Source organism: Aspergillus welwitschiae, assembly GCF_003344945.1.
Source record: "Aspergillus welwitschiae strain CBS 139.54b unplaced genomic scaffold BDQ94scaffold_47, whole genome shotgun sequence".
NCBI classification, from domain to species: domain Eukaryota; kingdom Fungi; phylum Ascomycota; class Eurotiomycetes; order Eurotiales; family Aspergillaceae; genus Aspergillus; species Aspergillus welwitschiae.
The window spans coordinates 132,454-149,260 of NW_020798741.1; the positions used below are offsets into that span (position 1 = coordinate 132,454).

Genomic DNA, 16,807 nt, shown 5'->3' on the forward strand with positions numbered 1-16,807 from the left:
GAAACGAGGGTAAAAAAGAGCAAAAGAGCAAAGAGGGAAAAAGCCCACCCCCCAAGTGATCCACCCACATGTGGCCACTCACGCTTAAGCAGACTTGATCAGACTTACATTCCCCGTACACCGTATCATCATTAATCATGACAATTCGGGTGATTCTCCCTCACACATTAACGAGTTTTGTTCTGAGCGTCAATGCAGTGCTCTTTACAGGGAAATCCAGCTAATGAACCCAGCTATGACATATAATCCCACGGGCGCTTACCTGAGCTGAGTCTAACCTGTTGTTAATGGGTACATCGTAAAACATAAGCTGTTCCTTTCTAGGGCCCTCTGCAGGCACTAGTAGTCGGTTCCGAGGTGCCAGACTCCTTCATACCGTCCCCATCATAGTAGCGCGCTCTTTAGCATCGGACGATCGAGTCACCTTGCCGCGTTTACACCTTAACACGTTTTGGACGGTCGGTTGGGTAGAGTAGAGGCAGCCGAGCATTATGATTGGGGTTTGCGTTTCCGGTCATCAGATGATGATCATGAGGAATTAAATAACTGGGACCTTCAAACTGTAAATCCCCAATATCTCTGGTTCAAGACTCGAATGCGATTTCAATTTTCCCCCCAGGTATCGACAACTATTTTATCTATTTTAGTTAAAGTGTGAGCGAGTCGTGACAAAATAGTCCGTCCGGCTTAGTAGTAAGTGCTTCGTAGTTGTTGGTTTAGGCATTCGAAACACCAGAGCCGACCAACCCCGGTCAATCTACCTTTCACGGGGAAAGACCGTCATCTCTAAGCCACCAGACCATCCACAGTGCCTACTTACTGCTTGTCACTTTAATATCCAATCCTACCTGGAGATACTATCCGCATATTTGGTGAGAATATCAATTTATGGCTTCCATGTCATTTCCCATCTCTGAAATGGGGGGTGTAAACCATGTTGCTTGGGTAAAGGGGAAGGGGAAATTGCCAGCCTTGCTGAGGGCTGTAATGTGGCAACAAAAGTCAGGACGACCAGCGCGGCAACCAAGTCGCAGCCTTATTGGACCAAGTTGACTTACGATTTCTGATCCCAGGAGTTTCCAAGGTCCGTTAGTCGCCCGGAGACCTGGGATGCCTTCCTGCTGGGCTTATCGGGATGATGGTGATGATGTAACTCAGGCCAGCTCCAAGTTGATCTACCTCGTAAAGTACGGGAATAGTGACTATCATTCCTCCAGGCACTTGGGGTAATCGAGATGATTGGGACAGAATTCCCCGGAGCACTGGTCATCATCCGAAGTATCTACCTAACCTGCTGCCATCCGGCCGGAACGTCCCTTCGGATGGGCCAAGACAATCGAAGAGAAGAAAAAGAAAAAAAAAATCCTCGCACCCAAACGATCCGCCGTCGCGGGGGAGATCCATAGTGAACCATGATAAGGAGTAAGTACCTTACTAGTAGGGGCTTGTTGACTTGCTAGGATTAGGAAGGCGAGTTGAAGTGGTAATATTATTATTATACCCTAGACCAGGCGCTAAGGGTTGGGCCAAGTTCCCGCTCTGGTGGACGGATTACTGTTATCATCACCTCATCGCCGAAGCTGGACCACATGCGCCCACCTCTGCTGTTTCCTGCAGCACAGCGACAAGCGCCGTTGACTGGATATCATTCCCCTCTCTCCCGCGCGTTCTTGAACGGCTTGTCCCGGCAAGACTGGTCTCGCGGGCCAGGATCACACGGAGGTGATGGGGAGTAAATTTCCGCACCGGAGGGACGGGGCCGTCAGTCAGTGGCAGAGAGTGGGTAGTTCACATAAGAAGGCCCCGGGGCCTGCCTGAGGATCGACTTTGTGTCGCTGCTAATCACCACTAGTCAATTAGCACTGCAGGTCGAAGGGAGCCATGGAACTGGCACCCTCCCTCACCCTTTTCAGTCTTGTCGCTGAACCGAGTTTTCGGTTGTCCGCCTAAGCTAAAATGGCTTAGCATTTCCAGCACGTATCCATGCCTCCAGTCTCCGGTCGTACAGGACCACTTCTTTGCGCCAACAGCCCCTCCCCTTCCCTAGGTCACTCAGTAAGAAACCACCCCCGGGAAAATCTCTCTTTAGCATGGACCGTCGGTCCAAACTCAAAGACGGTGAAAAAGGCGAGTCCGGTACCATGTTTCAACCTCGATCGCCTTCTGGCTGGCCACCTGCTCACTGTCGGGTCGCCTCTGCTGCTGATGTGGTAAATGCTCTCCGCCTACGAGATTTCATACATGATGTTGCTGCTGCTGCTGCTAATACCATAGATCAACTGCCATATCCAAAGAAACTAATACTTTTGGACAAAGATTCTGTTCACATTCGCTGTACTTCTCATTCAAGTTATTAGTTACGTATTTTTATTATATCTTTCCATTACTCCACAGTGATTCACCAGCTCCGGAGGGCGGTTGGGTGTCCTGCAAATAGGAGGCCCTGATTAGTAGTTCCAGAACAACCCCCGTAACAATGCGGTATCACTCCCACGAACGACCTCCCATGCCATGCCCTTGAACTCTTCAACAATCCCCCACCCGCTATCCAACCCGAGAGAATGCATTACAATTCAGAGCTAGTTTTCCCCCATATGAACAAAGAGAATATACTAAGGAAAGAAACGAAATGAAAGAAGGGAAAAAAATTGCGAGAAGAAGAACCTCGGATCGTTTCTTGTCTTGTCCAGCCGACCCTGCTCCTGGCTACGATGCTGACGCCGTTTCCGTTGTCCTAGACTGAAACAGACGATATCCGCTGCGCCTTCGATGGCATGGATGGGTCCATCTGTCCACTCGGCACTCACTGCACAGGGACTTGGCGCTCTGGATTTCAGATCCAACGCGCATGCGCTGCCCTACGTGACAACATTCCTGCCACAGAATCGACATGCCCTCTCGCTGATTCTCCTGGCCAGCGCCTCATCTCCCGCCTGCAGTGCCTTTTTTTTTTCTATGCTAGTTACTTGACTTTTATTAAGTGTTGACTGCCCGAGGGTAAGTAATAATGGAAGGAAGGAAGGAGAACGACATGCATAGATCCAGAGTATAGTAATGAACGAGGAAATGCATGACTGGATCGACCGATGAGTGAAATATGAATGAATGCAAAAGATCGTTTGACCCGTCTTTATCATTCTTTTTATTATTATGATTATTATGATTATTATTATCATTTCTCTTGATCATTTTCCTTCTGTTTCTTTCCCCCCGTTGCCCTTGTCCCCTTTGTCCGTCCATGTCCTCTTCCTTTTTCATTTTTCTTTTTCTTCTCAACTTACCCTTTTTCCTTTTTACTTCCAATTTTCCCCTGCTGCTTAATTTTAGGTTTCCAGGTCCCTCCCCCATTCCCCTTCCCTTCCATTCCCATTACTCTCTCCCTCTCTCTCTTCCCTCCCCGTTCTCCAATCGCCATGGCCCCTCTTTCCCGATATCATCATCATTCTTTCGCATTCGGGTCTTTCGGCCCACACAATTCCTTTTTTCTCTTCCCCCCTCCCTCCCCCCAAAGGCCAGCGACTAACATCCGAGGGAAAGATCTTTTACTAGTACGAAAGTAAATCCACTAAAATCCAGCGTCCCGACGTAGATCACCCAACGGGTCAAACACGCCGCCGCCTGGACGAGCAAGGGGAGCAAGGTGCTATAAAAATAAACCCCGAAGCCCAGAACACGGATATCCATTCATACGTACATACATACATTCATGCATCCTACATAATACATCCATTGTAAACAGTTGGAGTAGGTCCAACAGTCATAGGTATTCCCTGGAAAGAGTGGGAGGCAAAAAGTAAAGAGAGCGAAGGGAGGGAAACCTGGGTACTACCGTCCGGGCCAGGTATCAAGGCCGGTTGGAGCCAAGCATGAGTAGAAATGGCCGGGATGGGGATGCGCAGATAGGATGAAGGGCCGATAGAGCGACTTGTGCGCAAAGAGAGGAAAAGCGAGAGGAAAGGAGGGAAAGCAACTATTCATCTGGTTCATGGGAGTGGATGGAGGATCCGTCATATTAACACATCGGGACTAGGGGCGAGGACGTGGACTGGTCGGGATCCTCGACGGCTTTCCTGATTCTTTCTGGTCTCTCTCACTCGCTCTCTTTCTCTTCTTCCACTCTACTTGGCTGCTGTTGCATTTCCATTTGCCTGTCCTTTTTCCTTTCTGACTTTTTGACTCGCGTTCCCTTCCGGGTTACGAAAGACCTGCCAGTTTAGCTGCTGTTGCTGCTGGCTGCTATCTTCGCCTCCCCTCTCTCTCTCTCTCTCTCTCTGTCTCTCCCCGACATCCACACTCATCCTTCTTCTTTCTCCCTCTTCCCTCTTCCCTTTCTTCCCTCCCATTTCCCTCTAAATTATCTATCCCCTTCCCCCTTCCGATCTAAACTACGCCTCTAACACAAACTGCTTCTATCACTCCTACAATCCTCTCTCATCACAAACTCACCCCCATCTGTATGGATTTGTGCTTTGCTTCCATGCTTGGGTAGTCCCGGTCCAGCATACATCATCCTTCATCAGTCAATCAGGTTACTACTACTAGTGCCGATTAAACGACGGCCCTTGTATCTAGCTCGCAGCACCTGCTCCTACACATTACGGACTGACTGACTGATTCCATAACTTTCCTGGGATCGTACTTTTCTGCCACCTCCGCCGACTGGAGAGATCTGACTGGCTGCTGGTGCAAGTACTGATCTTATTCTGTGCTCACCCCACGAGTCTCCCAACGCCCTAAGTGGCTCTACTGCTTGTTTGGCTTCCACCGCCGCTAACCTTCATTTTACTACTCCGACGTTTCCAGCGACCCTTTCCCTTCTTTCTTCCCTCCCTCACTCACTCACTCACTCTCACCTTTCACTCTTGCTTTACCTTTTCTCTCTTCCTCTTTTTCCCTCTTCCCTCCTACATTCTTTCTTCCCTCTTCTCCTTTTCGCCTCGTCGTTCATGCAGTTCGGTAGTCCCTCCCCCCCGCCGGTCTGCTTTCTTCCTGCTTCTTGTTGTTCTTTTGTAATCCTTCCGCCCCATTCGGGTTGGTGTTGTTCTTATCACTTTCCGGAAGCCTGTCGATCTTGATATTCCGCACCCTGTGGGCGTGTCCCAATTTTTGCCCATTTTAACACCCACCAATCTTGACCCTTTCGGCGCCCTTGCGGGAAGAACTGAGGGAATCAATCCCGACAAGCAAGCTGCTGCCACTTCTCCATTACATTACGCTTTTCTGGGTTTTGGCGGGTACCATCGATTGACGGTTCCCCAGTTGCTTCGGGCAAATATTTGCAGCGCGAGGCCTGATCCATTTTCCCTTTTTCCTCTTCTCTTTCTTTTCGTGTTCCCTTTTTCTTTTTCTTTCTCTCTCCCTTCCACCCGGCTGCAGAGTTCCCCATTTCTCATGAGGGATCGTCTCTCCGTCCCGGCCCGTTGCTGAGCTTTGCATCTCCGCGTCGTCCCCATCCAGTTTGGTGTTCCCTTTACTCTTTCTATCCTGTGGACATCCAAACGCAAACCAACCACGCCGGAGGTGCATCGCCCACTCTTTTCTCTCTAACTCTTCCCCCAACAACACTACACTTTTCTCTTGGTATTACGTCCCCTCTTATCTGAGACTATTTTGGGAATTCCTTTAGCGGGTTGGCCATGGCCCCGGACAGGTCACCATCCCAAAAGTCCCCTCTCAATCCCGGGAAACCCAACTCATCATCGCCATCTGGCACATCCCGTCGAATGCCCACCCCTGGCCAGACTTCCCGAACGGGGTCGGTAGAGGCGCCCACCCCCCAAAGTGCCGCCACCGGGAACGACCTCACATCTCAACCCATGGCTGCCAGCGCGTCTGCTTCAGACGTCGCCGCGACGGAACCTCCCAGCGCGTCCACCACCCCGGCACCGTATGGGACTCGCTCCAGAGGTCGCAATGCCGCTCCCCGCCCCAATTATGCGGAAGACCGCGACATCGATGTTGACCTGGAGATCGCCCAACCAGTTTCCAAATCCGCCAAACGGAGTAGCGGTGTTTCCGGCAGCTTCGTCAATGGCGTCAAAGCCGACAGTGAGGAGCCCGTCTCATCGGCAACGTCGCGGAAGAGTCTAACGGCGGTCAATGGTGCCAATGGCGCGGCTGCTGCCAAAGACTTGATTCCTGGCACTTCTTCATTTTCCGCCAAGTTCGAGGAGGGGGCGGCACCCGCCTCAGCCAACTCTTCTTCCAGGAAACGGAAACAGCCGGCCAGTTCCACCACCTCCAATGCTGCGAGTGGGAATGCAGCCAAGAAGATCTTTACGACGGCCCCAGGACTGGCGTACAACCCGGCCGAAACCAACATGGTCAGTTTCGAGAGCCGTGGCGCCTATCTGAAAGATGGCAAACTCAGAGCCGATGACGGCACCACCTACGCCGTCAATGGTGAGATCTACCTCCTTGATTTTTCTCCATTTTTCTATTGTGTTTTTACTTGATAGCATTGCTGCTGTGGCATAAAATTATACTGAGTACTCTCATCTAGACCACGTCTACCTGATCTGTGAACCCCCGGGGGAACCGTACTATTTGGCACGGATCATGGAATTTCTCCCCTCCAAAGATGCCCCCTCCGGCCCGATCGAGGCACTGCGGGTGAACTGGTATTATCGCCCACGTGACATCCAGCGCAAGGTCGCCGACACGCGTTTGGTCTTTGCCTCCATGCATTCCGACACATGTCCTCTCACATCCTTACGCGGAAAATGCCAGATCCAGCACTTGTCGGAGGTTACCGACTTCGACACCTACCGCAAGACCCGGGATTGTTTCTGGTACGACAAGATGTTTGACCGATACATCCACCGCTACTACGACGTAATCCCAACAAGCAAGGTCATTAACGTCCCGAGTAACGTCAAAAAGGTTCTGGACGAGCGCTGGAAGTTCGTCCTGGTTGAGATTGGACGACGAAAGGAACTCACCAGTGCCGTGAAGACCTGCAAGCGCTGTAGCTTGTACGCCGCAAGGTATACCTATCCATACTCTCTGCGATGGGCTGATTCAGTCATACTAACCTTGGAATAGCAATGACTCGGTGGATTGTGCCGTCTGTCACAGCACTTATCATATGTACTGTGTTCGACCGGTACTGACGAAGAAGCCGGCCCGTGGCTTTGCTTGGGCTTGCGCAGCGTGCAGTCGCGCTCAAGAACGAAAGCTCGAGGCACGGAATACCCCGATATTGGGTGAAAATCAACCGGAGGCTGATGAGGAGATGGTCGAAGAGGAGGAAGAAGAACCCCATGGCGCGACGAATGGCACCACAAGCAGCACTCCGGCACCCGTGGAGGAAGAGGTGCGCCCAGCTACAGAAGAACAGGTTGCGCAGGCCAGAATGTGGCCCTATCGCTATTTGGGAATCCACTGCCGTGTCGAAGACGCCCTCGATTATGACGACCGCATTTATCCGCGCGCCAGCTCGCGATTGGGACCTCGGCATCAGGCTATGGTGAATGCCTGGCCAGGAAAGCCGGTGGAGTATGTCAAGCCCATCGACATCAAGAAGAAGTATATGCGAGGATCTGGAGGTCGCAAGGATTCGAAACTTACCAAGGAAACTGTGGCCGCCATCGAAGCCGCCAAACAGGAGAAGGCCAACCGACCGAAGTGGGTCATGGACGAGCCCCTGGGATATGTACGGCGCGGCGAAGATGAACCGGTCACCGTGGGCGGGAAGCAAGTCCGCACTGCAGAGCTAATGTTCAAGATGCCCACTGCAGACCAGGTTCCATCCTCTCGGGGCGAAGACGACGCGCCTGGTTCCCATCTCAGCCCCGCCGAACGGGAAAAGTTTGTGGACGATTACATGGAGCGCGCCAAGGCGTTGGCCCCTCAACTTGGGGAAGAAAAGTATGCCACTAATTTCCTCGACAAGGCTCTCGAACTCCTTTACTCTAATAGCTTCGACGCCGACGCGGCCCTGGCAAAGTTGAAGACGATGAACAAATACAAGGATCTCAAAGAGCCGCATCTACGCCCAGAAGAACTGAAACTCTTCGAACAGGCAGTTTCCAAGTTTGGGTCGGAGTGGCGGAATATTACCAAGTACGTGGGTACCGTGCCTCACTACCAGATTGTGAGATTCTACTACATGTGGAAGAAAACGCCGCGCGGTCGTCAGATCTGGGGTGCTTATGAAGGCAGACGGGGCAAGAAGGAAGCGAAACGAAGCAGTGCGGCGAAGCTAGTGGACGATGTGGCCGACGATCATGATGACTCGGCGTTCGATAACGACAAGGCCGCCGAAAAGAAGCGTGGCTTCCAGTGCAAGTTCTGCTCGACGCGAACCTCCCGTCAGTGGCGGCGCGCCCCAGGTACTGCGCCCGGAACTACCACCTCGAGCGAGCCTGCGTCAAAGCAAAGGGACAAGGGATCACAGCTGACTGTGGCCCTGTGCCTGCGCTGTGCTTTGCTATGGAGGAAGTACGGTATTCAGTGGGAGAGTGTCGATGAAGTGGCCAAGAAGATCGCGCAAAGTGGTAACAAGTCATGGCGTCGCCGAGTAGATGAGGAGCTCCTGACTCAACTCCTCGTCTCCACCGAAACTCCCATCAGTATCAACAGTGCGACTGCTGCGACTGCAGCTTCCATCGGCGTTCCGGTGAACGCTAACCCACAGGTGCAGCAGGAGACTACGAAGAAGAAGGGAGGGCGGACCACCGAGAAAGACAGCGCCGCGACATCGACAGCCACTTCCGTGGAGCCAGCGCCAAAGAAGAAAGTCGCTGCAGACCGCATCCCTGAACCTCCACCAATCGTTCCTGATCCCCCGAGGGCTAAAACGCTCCCATGCTCCATCTGCAACAAGATGGAGCCGGAAGGCGACCAGCATCTGTCTTGCAGAGACTGCCGCCTGACCGTGCACAGAAGCTGCTACGGTGTCAGCCCGTCGCGTAACTGCGTCAAGTGGCTTTGCGATATGTGCTCGAACGATCGCGACCCCATGATCTCGACTACGTATGAATGTGTCTTGTGTCCGGTGACCTGGACGGAGCATGAATTGATGGAGGCGCCGAGGTCGACGCACAAGAAGAAGACCGAACGAGACCGGGAGAAGGAGCGGCTGGAAAAGGAAATGGTCAACGAGGCTATCAAGTTGTACCGACAAAGGCAAGAGGCCGTGGGCAAACCCATCGGTCCTCGAGAGCCGTTGAAGCGAACGGCCGGCAACAACTGGGTGCACGTCACGTGTGCCATGTGGACGCCGGAGATCAAATTCGGCAACGCAAAGGAGCTCGAGCCAGCTGAGGGGTTCGGTTTGATTCCAAGGGACAAGTGGCGTGATGTGTGCAAGATCTGCAAGAGCGATAAAGGTGCATGTGTGCCGTGCCATTTCAACAACTGCAACGCCCGCTTCCACGTGGGTTGTGCATTCCAAGCGCAGTACAAGTTTGGGTTTGACATTACCCCTATCAAAAGCTCCAGAAGGGATACCGTGAACAGCGTACGGCTGGGAGAAGAGGTTGGGTCGGCATCGGCGGGGATCTGGTGTCCTCATCATCCAGTGTCGGCGACAATCCATGAAATCGGCGAGCCTACAGAGGAAGAGGGTGTCAACGCTTTGCGGCGGTATGCCGAGGCATACAAACAAGCCGACCTGACCTTGACGGGAACTATTAGAAAAGCGGCATATGTGCAACAGTTGATCAATGTCTCACATCAGACTGCGACACCTTCCGCGAACCGCCGAGTTTCGTCTGTCCACAGCGTCACGGCACCCCCGGTAGTCTCGGCGGCTCCCGCAGCTCCCGCAGCTTCGACAACGCCAAAGGACGGTCACAAAACGCCAGAAGATGCTCCGGATGAGATGGTGATCGATTCTGAGAACCATGCCCCTCGGCCTGTTGCTGATAATGATGTGACGAGGAAGTGTGCGCGCTGCTCTAGTTCCTTCAGCCCCAGATGGTGGCCCCTAGACAAGTCGCGACGCACGACCGGAGTCGACCACCGGACGCCTCTGCTTAACGGGGTTGGTTTGAATGATCCTGTGGGATCTCGGTTCAGCACAGCCTCTGCAAGCCCTCCATATCCCCATCAGACTCCATCCCAGCATGCTTTGCCACGCCTGAACGGGGAGTACAGTCCAGAGAAGACTGCTTTGTCGGCAATCAACAGCGAAGGGCCGCAGACTTTGTACGAATGCCACAAGTGCCATCTTAAGAAGCCGGTGACCCAGGCCCAGCCATCGCCCGAGCCTCGCCCATCTCCCTACTCGGCACAACGGCCGGTCCTGCCTGCGCCTAAGCTCACCGAGTACCACAACCACCCGTTTGGCAACCACCATGGGCACCCGCCACAGTCTGGAGTGCTTCCCAGACCGATCGGTCTCCCTCACGGCGGCTCTGAGTGGCACCCCAGCTATGAACAGCGTCCGGCTGATTTCGGTGACAACAAGCTGCGCAACGGATTACCTGTTCCTGGCTATCGGGCAGCAGCACCGCCGCCGCCACCACCGCCTGCACACCATATGAACGGATTCCCGCCCACCCCTTCTCACCATGCTCCACCGCTATCCCATTACCCTCCGGGATCCCACGCTCCGCCGCAGCCATTCCCGACGCACCAGAGCCCGTACGGACCTGTTTCGATGCCCTCGCCTCATCTTTCTCACGCGGCAGGCCCTCGCCCGTATGCTCCGTCGGCATCGCCTCCAGATGTACAGGCGACTATGGTCCGGCACTCGCCTCAACATTCGCTAAGCGCATTGAATGGTGGGCCCCCGCCACGTGTCTACTCTGTGGATCGCGTGCTTGGAGCGCCAGCACAGTCGCCGCCCGTCTCGCAGGCACATATGGATCCACGAGGACCGACGCCTCCGGTTAAGCCCGAGGACACACCGGTAATACCTAGTGCTGCCAGGCATACCACAGCCAGCGGGACGAATGGCGGGTCAGGGGCTAGTGCGAGTCCGTCTTTGAAGAATTTGCTTTCCTAGGACGCGATCATCTCTTACCTGCCACTGGTATAGAATACTCACTCCGTGTATTATAGCGCTTTTCTTTTCCGTCCCCTTTTTTTCACATCTTCTGCATCATTCTCTTCTTGCTTCTTGATTTGGGGTCTGTTTCTGTCATGGCATGGTTAAAAGTGGGGGTTGGGATATTATGAGCTTTCTCATCAGCGTGATTTTAGATTTCCACTTATGAAGTGCGTTTGTTACTTTATGTGTCTTCCAATGTTCTATTTTCCCTTTGTCAACCATCTATCTATCATCTGGCTATCAAAGTCTTCTCCTGTATGTTTCTTGATAATCATGAGAAGGCGCATACTCGAATGTTTTTTTGTTGAATGCCGTGGCTACAACCAGGATCGCATATTGCATGATCGGATGGGCTTTTTGCTAAGAAACACTCAATACAATTGACTATTAATATACCAAAACCCAGTTATCACATGTCCAATAATATACTCTATTATACCTATACTATACTAGCCTTGGATAATCTAAAGTGGTTAGGCTAGCTAGTTATTAATCCTAACTAACTAGTTAGACTGACTCAGATTCTGCAGCCAACCTCCGGCATCGCGACTCATGTCCCATTGACCAATCCACGTCGATAGTTATTCATGCATGCATGCAGTGGCAAGGACTGCTGCCTATCAAGGCAGAATAACTATATCCCTATATATTAAGGTGTGAGTAAGTAATGCGGGGTAAACAGTGAGTTAGGTAGGTACTGATGTAAGACAGAAGTTACCCTGATTGCCCTGATTTTTCCTGCTGCCTATCATTACTACCACCGAGACAGATAATTTAGCTGCAGGGTTGGTAGTAGTAGTGTGATGAGACACGGGTATGAGTATTGACTTATCTTTGACTTCATTGGGGAAAAAGGATGGATTGATCTGTTAGGGGATTGGTGGGTAGTGGATAAGGATGTGTTGTGTGTGTGTGTGGCTGTGCAATGCATTAGTGTCATTTAGAGTACTACTAGTAGAAATGATTGCTGTGTAGTATACTATCGTAGTGAGTGGTTAAGTACGCTGCGGGTGTAACTTTGGTTTATCGTGGTTGTTAGTTAGTGGGGATAGTACTTATGTACTATAGTGATCATGACGATGGTAGACAGGGTAAGTAGTATTGGATATTGGTGTGTGTATGTATATATGTTAGTAGTGTGTTATATGCGTGGATGATGTGGATTGCATCGACTACTAGTATACTTCGAATGACCTTCTTTATAATATTCAGGTTGGCGGGTGAAGATACTCGGAAGTACTTTTCCATTTCATGTTATATATATTATCATATATACTAGTGAGTAGGGAGCAAGTACTACTACTACCAAACATAGATGAAACTTTCGAGTGAATCTTCCATCATCAAGCTATGGGATATTTTATCTCGGTTTTAACAAAGATAACAATACAAATACTACCGAGGCGAGTGTTCTCTCCTTGCATGTGTAGATACTTAGTAGTAACTGAGGTGACCCGTGATCTTCCCCGGCCAGCCGTCCGGTCGGGGAACCTTGAACGGTTTCTATGCAAGCATTCTGATTGGTGGCATTCGCGAACGAATCGGCAAGGCGGGATTTGCATTCCCTCAGTTCTGGGTATTATTAATCACCAGAGCCAACTAACTACATTGAAAGTACAGTACTAGTTGACTGTTTAGAGTTGGCTGTATCATTAACAGTATATCATAGAGTTACAATCAAGGAAACAATAAGCACAGTAGTCAATCTAATAACTCATTATTAATGCTGTGTAGTTAGGCTGATATCGTACTAATCGTAAGAGGCTTCCGCCATTCTCGTACGTAGCCTTGCCGCACAGGGTTCTCATTTCCCTTAACCATGGGTCAGCCATCACATCATCCATCTTTTTCATGGCTTGGTTAGTGGTTAAGTAAGCAGTGTGACTCAACCTCCCTCCTAACGGTGCTTATTTGACTGGTTGTGGTTGAAGCAGGAGGGAGTCGACGTCACTTGTGGCTGATTCTGCTGTGCCAGTTAATCTGCCAGCTGCCCAGTTGCCACTTGCTGGGGAGAGAAGGAGGAGAAGGAGGAGGGTGAGGAGGGTAAGGGAGGGATGAACTCATTCCCTTTGGCTTTTTGTGACTAGATCCATGTATTAAATGGTGCAATCACATCTACATAAGACATGCTGTACTGTGACCACGGAAAAGACCACCTAATTAAGAAGAAAAGAAAAACAAAATATTGAATATATACTTTTAAGTTGTCAAAAGAAAAAGGCATAAAAGTGCAATACGGGCAGTGCCAAGACCAGTAGACTAGGCTGCACTCTGCAAGCTGAGAGCTGAGCAGACCGCCATGTGGGAATGAATGAATGGGTGTGGGTGTGTGAGTGTGGGAGTTGTGTGGATGAACGGAAAGGATCGGGCGGACAGAAGGGATAAGATGGAAGTTCTAGAAAATAATAATAATAATAATAATAAAAAAAGTTGATGTGTGTGTGCGTGTGAGAGAAAGGGAAGGGAGGGGGAGTCAGTCAGTCAGTCAGTCAGTCAGTCAGTCAGTCAGTCAGTCAGTCAGTCAGTCAGTCTGCCGAAGGAAGGAAGGAAGGAAGCGGGCGGGCAGGGCGGCCAGAACAGCAATCCACATCCATTCATTCATCACTGACCAACTAACTAGTCACTGTTAAGGTAGGTGGTTAGGCTGTTACACTGACTCGTTGTCGTTGCTTTGCTTGTTGGTACGTACTTCGTTGTGTTGCTTTTGTGGCTGGCGATCGACGGGACATGAACCCTTCTCTCCCCCAGGGTTCGTGAGTTTAACGGTGAGGGTAAAAGGGAAGTACAACACCTAAAAAAAATAATATTTTTATTATGATGTGGATTAAAACGTTAAGTAAAATAAATTGCAGAGTCCTGTGTACGTACCTCAACCCAAGATGATGGGGAAAATGGGGAAATTGACTTGTTGATGTCATTTGCCTGGTTTCACTTTCCAGGGTTGAATCAGAGCCACTTTGGGTCAAACCCGCTCATCGTCATTTTAGCCGGTATCTAATCTAGACCCTCATAATGTAATGAATGATATTGTGAATAGAATTTGGTTGACTATGGCCGAAACATTTCCTCCCCGGTGATGATGATGAAGAGGACAAGTATGTTAACCACTACTAGTTAGTGTGGTGCGCATGTACCAAGTGAATGAATAATAGTAGTAGTAATAATAATAGTTAACCACCACAGGGAAATTAAATCATCCCTCCTTCCAGCGCCCGGTTAAGGCGCCAAGCCCCGCCCGGGAAATTCTAGAAAACCAACAGAGTCCAGCCTGGAGCTAATGAGATCGCTTGCTTAAGCGTCATCATCTCCACTTTTTTCTTTTTCGTTCTCTTTCTGTTTTCCTTTCCTCTCAGTCCGCTCTCTCTCTTTTCGGCTTGCTTGTTTTTCTTTTGGCCCTCTTATGTTCTTTTCCTTTCCCTGTATTGTCATTTGTGGTTATCTTTGGTTCTGGACGGGCAGCAACTGAGGGGGGGTTTACGTATCCTGTGTTTAGGTCTCTCCACTGGTTCTTGTGGTTTTCTCGTTCAGGGCAACAGAATCATAAATAGTAATCATAATCATAATTAGAATAGTTATTATTATTATAATAATAATATTCGGGCATAATAATGCCTGAATAAATTCTATTTCTATTTGATTTTATTTTTATTGTCATGATGTTGGTTGATGAATGTGGAAATGCCTGGGTGGTGCAATGGTAGTCACAACTCCTGCAATGAATCTGCATCCTGGTAACTTCCATCGAAGTTCTAGTCGGATTCCTTACATCGGTCAGCCGAATACAGGCAACAAACGAGAAGTCCAGATGCACCACCGAGAAAGAGAGAGCAGGGAAGTGGGGAGGAACACAGAGCCGATCGTACCTATCTAGCTAGACTTGACTCAGGTCAAGACTCGACTCTAGTAACAAAGTAAGTATCTAGTCCGGAATTAATCTGTTCAGCTCCGAGGCAACCCCCGTCACTAGTCGGAGGAGTCGATTGCATGGTCAGATCGTCCCCATCCTATCGGAAACCTGAAACCCTCGAGGGAAAGTCGGAGGAGGAAGACAGACCAGAGGCAGACGCGAGGCTACTAGTAGTAACTACTTACTTACTTGGTGATTGTTGTTTGTTTGTTGGGTGGCCTGTGTGTGAGTGACTGAGTGTGTGTGTGTGCACCGGATCTTGTAATCACATTACCATACGGAAACCCACCCACTCACTTCAATTGGATCTGACGACGACGACGCAAGCCTGCCGTGCCGCAGAGCTTCTGGAAGACTGGCAGAATCCGCAGGAATTTCCAGCAGCAGGAAGTACGAACCTTGTTGAGCTTGTGGTGGTGGTTAACTTGCTGTAGGAAGAACTCTCTACTAGTTAGTTTGTAAATAAGAAATGTCATGTCAGTAGCCTGTCAGTCAAAACTGTGTCTTGTCTCGTCTTGTCTCTCTTCCTGACTGTCAATCAAGACTTCATCTTGGGTTCATCTGGGGAATTCTGCTAGTGATTTCAATTCTCCATCTTCTGCCCGCATTGTCCACGAACCTCTTTTCCCTCTAGTCTCTAAGGTCTCCTTCCTCTTCTCCTCTCCTCTCCTCTTCTTTCTCTTCCTCCTCGGTCTTCTCTCTCCCTTCTGCTTGGTTCCTCACCACCACCACTACTACTTACCACCCTCGGTCATTCTCTCAACTCTCTTTCTTTCTCTGGTCTCTCTTTCTCTCTCTGTCTCTCTCTTATTTTTTCTTTCTTCACCCTTTCCTTATCATCTTCTACTCTATCTTACATAACTCGAAAAAACTTTCTGCTCCATCCACTGTTCCTTTGACATCACCCGTGTCTCCTCTCTTGACATCCTCTCTTATCTCCAACTTTCTCACTCTCTGATCCTTGGGTCCCTTTTCCCCTTGATTTCCCCACGACCACCACCACCACGATCTACTGATTTCATATTTTATTCCCCGTTTCTCCTTCCCCTCGATTTCCGAGAAGTGGTTCACTGGGGAAAAAAAAATTACAGATCCCTTAAAATATCTATTTTATTTTTATATATTTTATTTTTTGCCCTTTTGCTTTTACCTAATCCATCCTCTTTTTTTTACTCTGCCACAACCCACGTCCCAGCCCAGACCCGACCCGGTCGAACCATCCACCCAAGCCAACCTTCGCCCACCCGTGCGGCCCCTTCGCCCTCTCCTCCCGATCGATCTTCTTTTCCCTCTCCACCCTTCTTCTTTCCTCAAAGTCTCGTGTCATCTTTTCTCCGTCTGGTCCTCACGGTGGCCCACCATGACGCCCTAAGTCTTTGGTCTTTCCTGGGTCGCGAATTTCGTCGCTTTAATCTAGCCGAATTCTCGCATGTGTCGCGATCTCTCTGTCTTCCCCCGTTGGGTCGATTTCACTCGGGCGCCATCTTCCTTTTCCCCCCCCGTGGGTGACGAACTGACTACACACCACCACCTTCACCTTCACCACTACCTCTACCACCACTACCTCTCCTACCATTGACCGAATTTCTACCAATTTCTTCGCCATCTTGCTCTTCTTCTTACCTCTGTCGATCCTCTTCCGCACTTGTGAGTGAAACAATCCTGTGTGTTTGCGTGGGCAACTGCCTGTGTATGCAGGTGTGGCGATCGCAGCCAACCGCCGTCTGGAGGCGTGCATGCGGTGCGGTGCAAAAGAACCCGGTTGTCTCAGAAAGGGTTTTGGCTGGTCCTGCACGTTACCATCATTCCTTTCAAAACCCCCCACAGGGAAGAAGGATTATCGCTCATTCTCCTGCTGGACAGCTGCAGCCAACAAACTCATTGTTCAACTGCGCGCACCC

At 50.3% G+C, this 16,807-nt stretch overlaps 5 protein-coding genes across 5 annotated transcripts; 1 reads left to right on the plus strand and 4 right to left on the minus strand.

Moving 5' to 3' along the window:
- Positions 1–548: 548 nt before the first annotated feature.
- Positions 549–1,157, plus strand: BDQ94DRAFT_152395 (uncharacterized protein). Its single transcript, XM_026767960.1, has 2 exons — positions 549–638; positions 821–1,157. The coding sequence occupies exon 2, from the start codon at positions 889–891 to the stop codon at positions 1,051–1,053; it is 165 nt and encodes a 54-aa protein (XP_026621272.1). The 5' UTR covers positions 549–638; positions 821–888; the 3' UTR covers positions 1,054–1,157.
- Positions 1,158–3,474: 2,317 nt separating this feature from the next.
- On the minus strand, positions 3,475–3,966 carry BDQ94DRAFT_152400 (uncharacterized protein). Its single transcript, XM_026767961.1, has one exon. The coding sequence runs from the start codon at positions 3,682–3,684 to the stop codon at positions 3,520–3,522; it is 165 nt and encodes a 54-aa protein (XP_026621273.1). The 5' UTR covers positions 3,685–3,966; the 3' UTR covers positions 3,475–3,519.
- Positions 3,967–4,661: 695 nt separating this feature from the next.
- On the minus strand, positions 4,662–5,982 carry BDQ94DRAFT_152401 (uncharacterized protein; the record flags this gene model as incomplete). The annotated part of the gene is made up of 1 exon (XM_026767962.1): positions 4,662–5,982. A coding segment is annotated over exon 1 (316 nt), but the record flags the coding sequence as incomplete, so codon positions are not given.
- On the minus strand, positions 5,922–6,528 carry BDQ94DRAFT_152403 (uncharacterized protein). Its single transcript, XM_026767963.1, has 2 exons — positions 6,503–6,528; positions 5,922–6,402 (listed from the first exon to the last, which is right to left on the minus strand). The coding sequence occupies exon 2, from the start codon at positions 6,320–6,322 to the stop codon at positions 5,933–5,935; it is 390 nt and encodes a 129-aa protein (XP_026621275.1). The 5' UTR covers positions 6,323–6,402; positions 6,503–6,528; the 3' UTR covers positions 5,922–5,932.
- Positions 6,529–6,710: 182 nt separating this feature from the next.
- BDQ94DRAFT_152405 (uncharacterized protein) lies at positions 6,711–7,414 on the minus strand (the record flags this gene model as incomplete). The annotated part of the gene is made up of 2 exons (XM_026767964.1): positions 7,045–7,414; positions 6,711–6,986 (listed from the first exon to the last, which is right to left on the minus strand). The coding sequence occupies exons 1-2, from the start codon at positions 7,262–7,264 to the stop codon at positions 6,712–6,714; spliced, it is 495 nt and encodes a 164-aa protein (XP_026621276.1). The 5' UTR covers positions 7,265–7,414.
- Between the last annotated feature and the right edge of the window lie 9,393 nt (positions 7,415–16,807).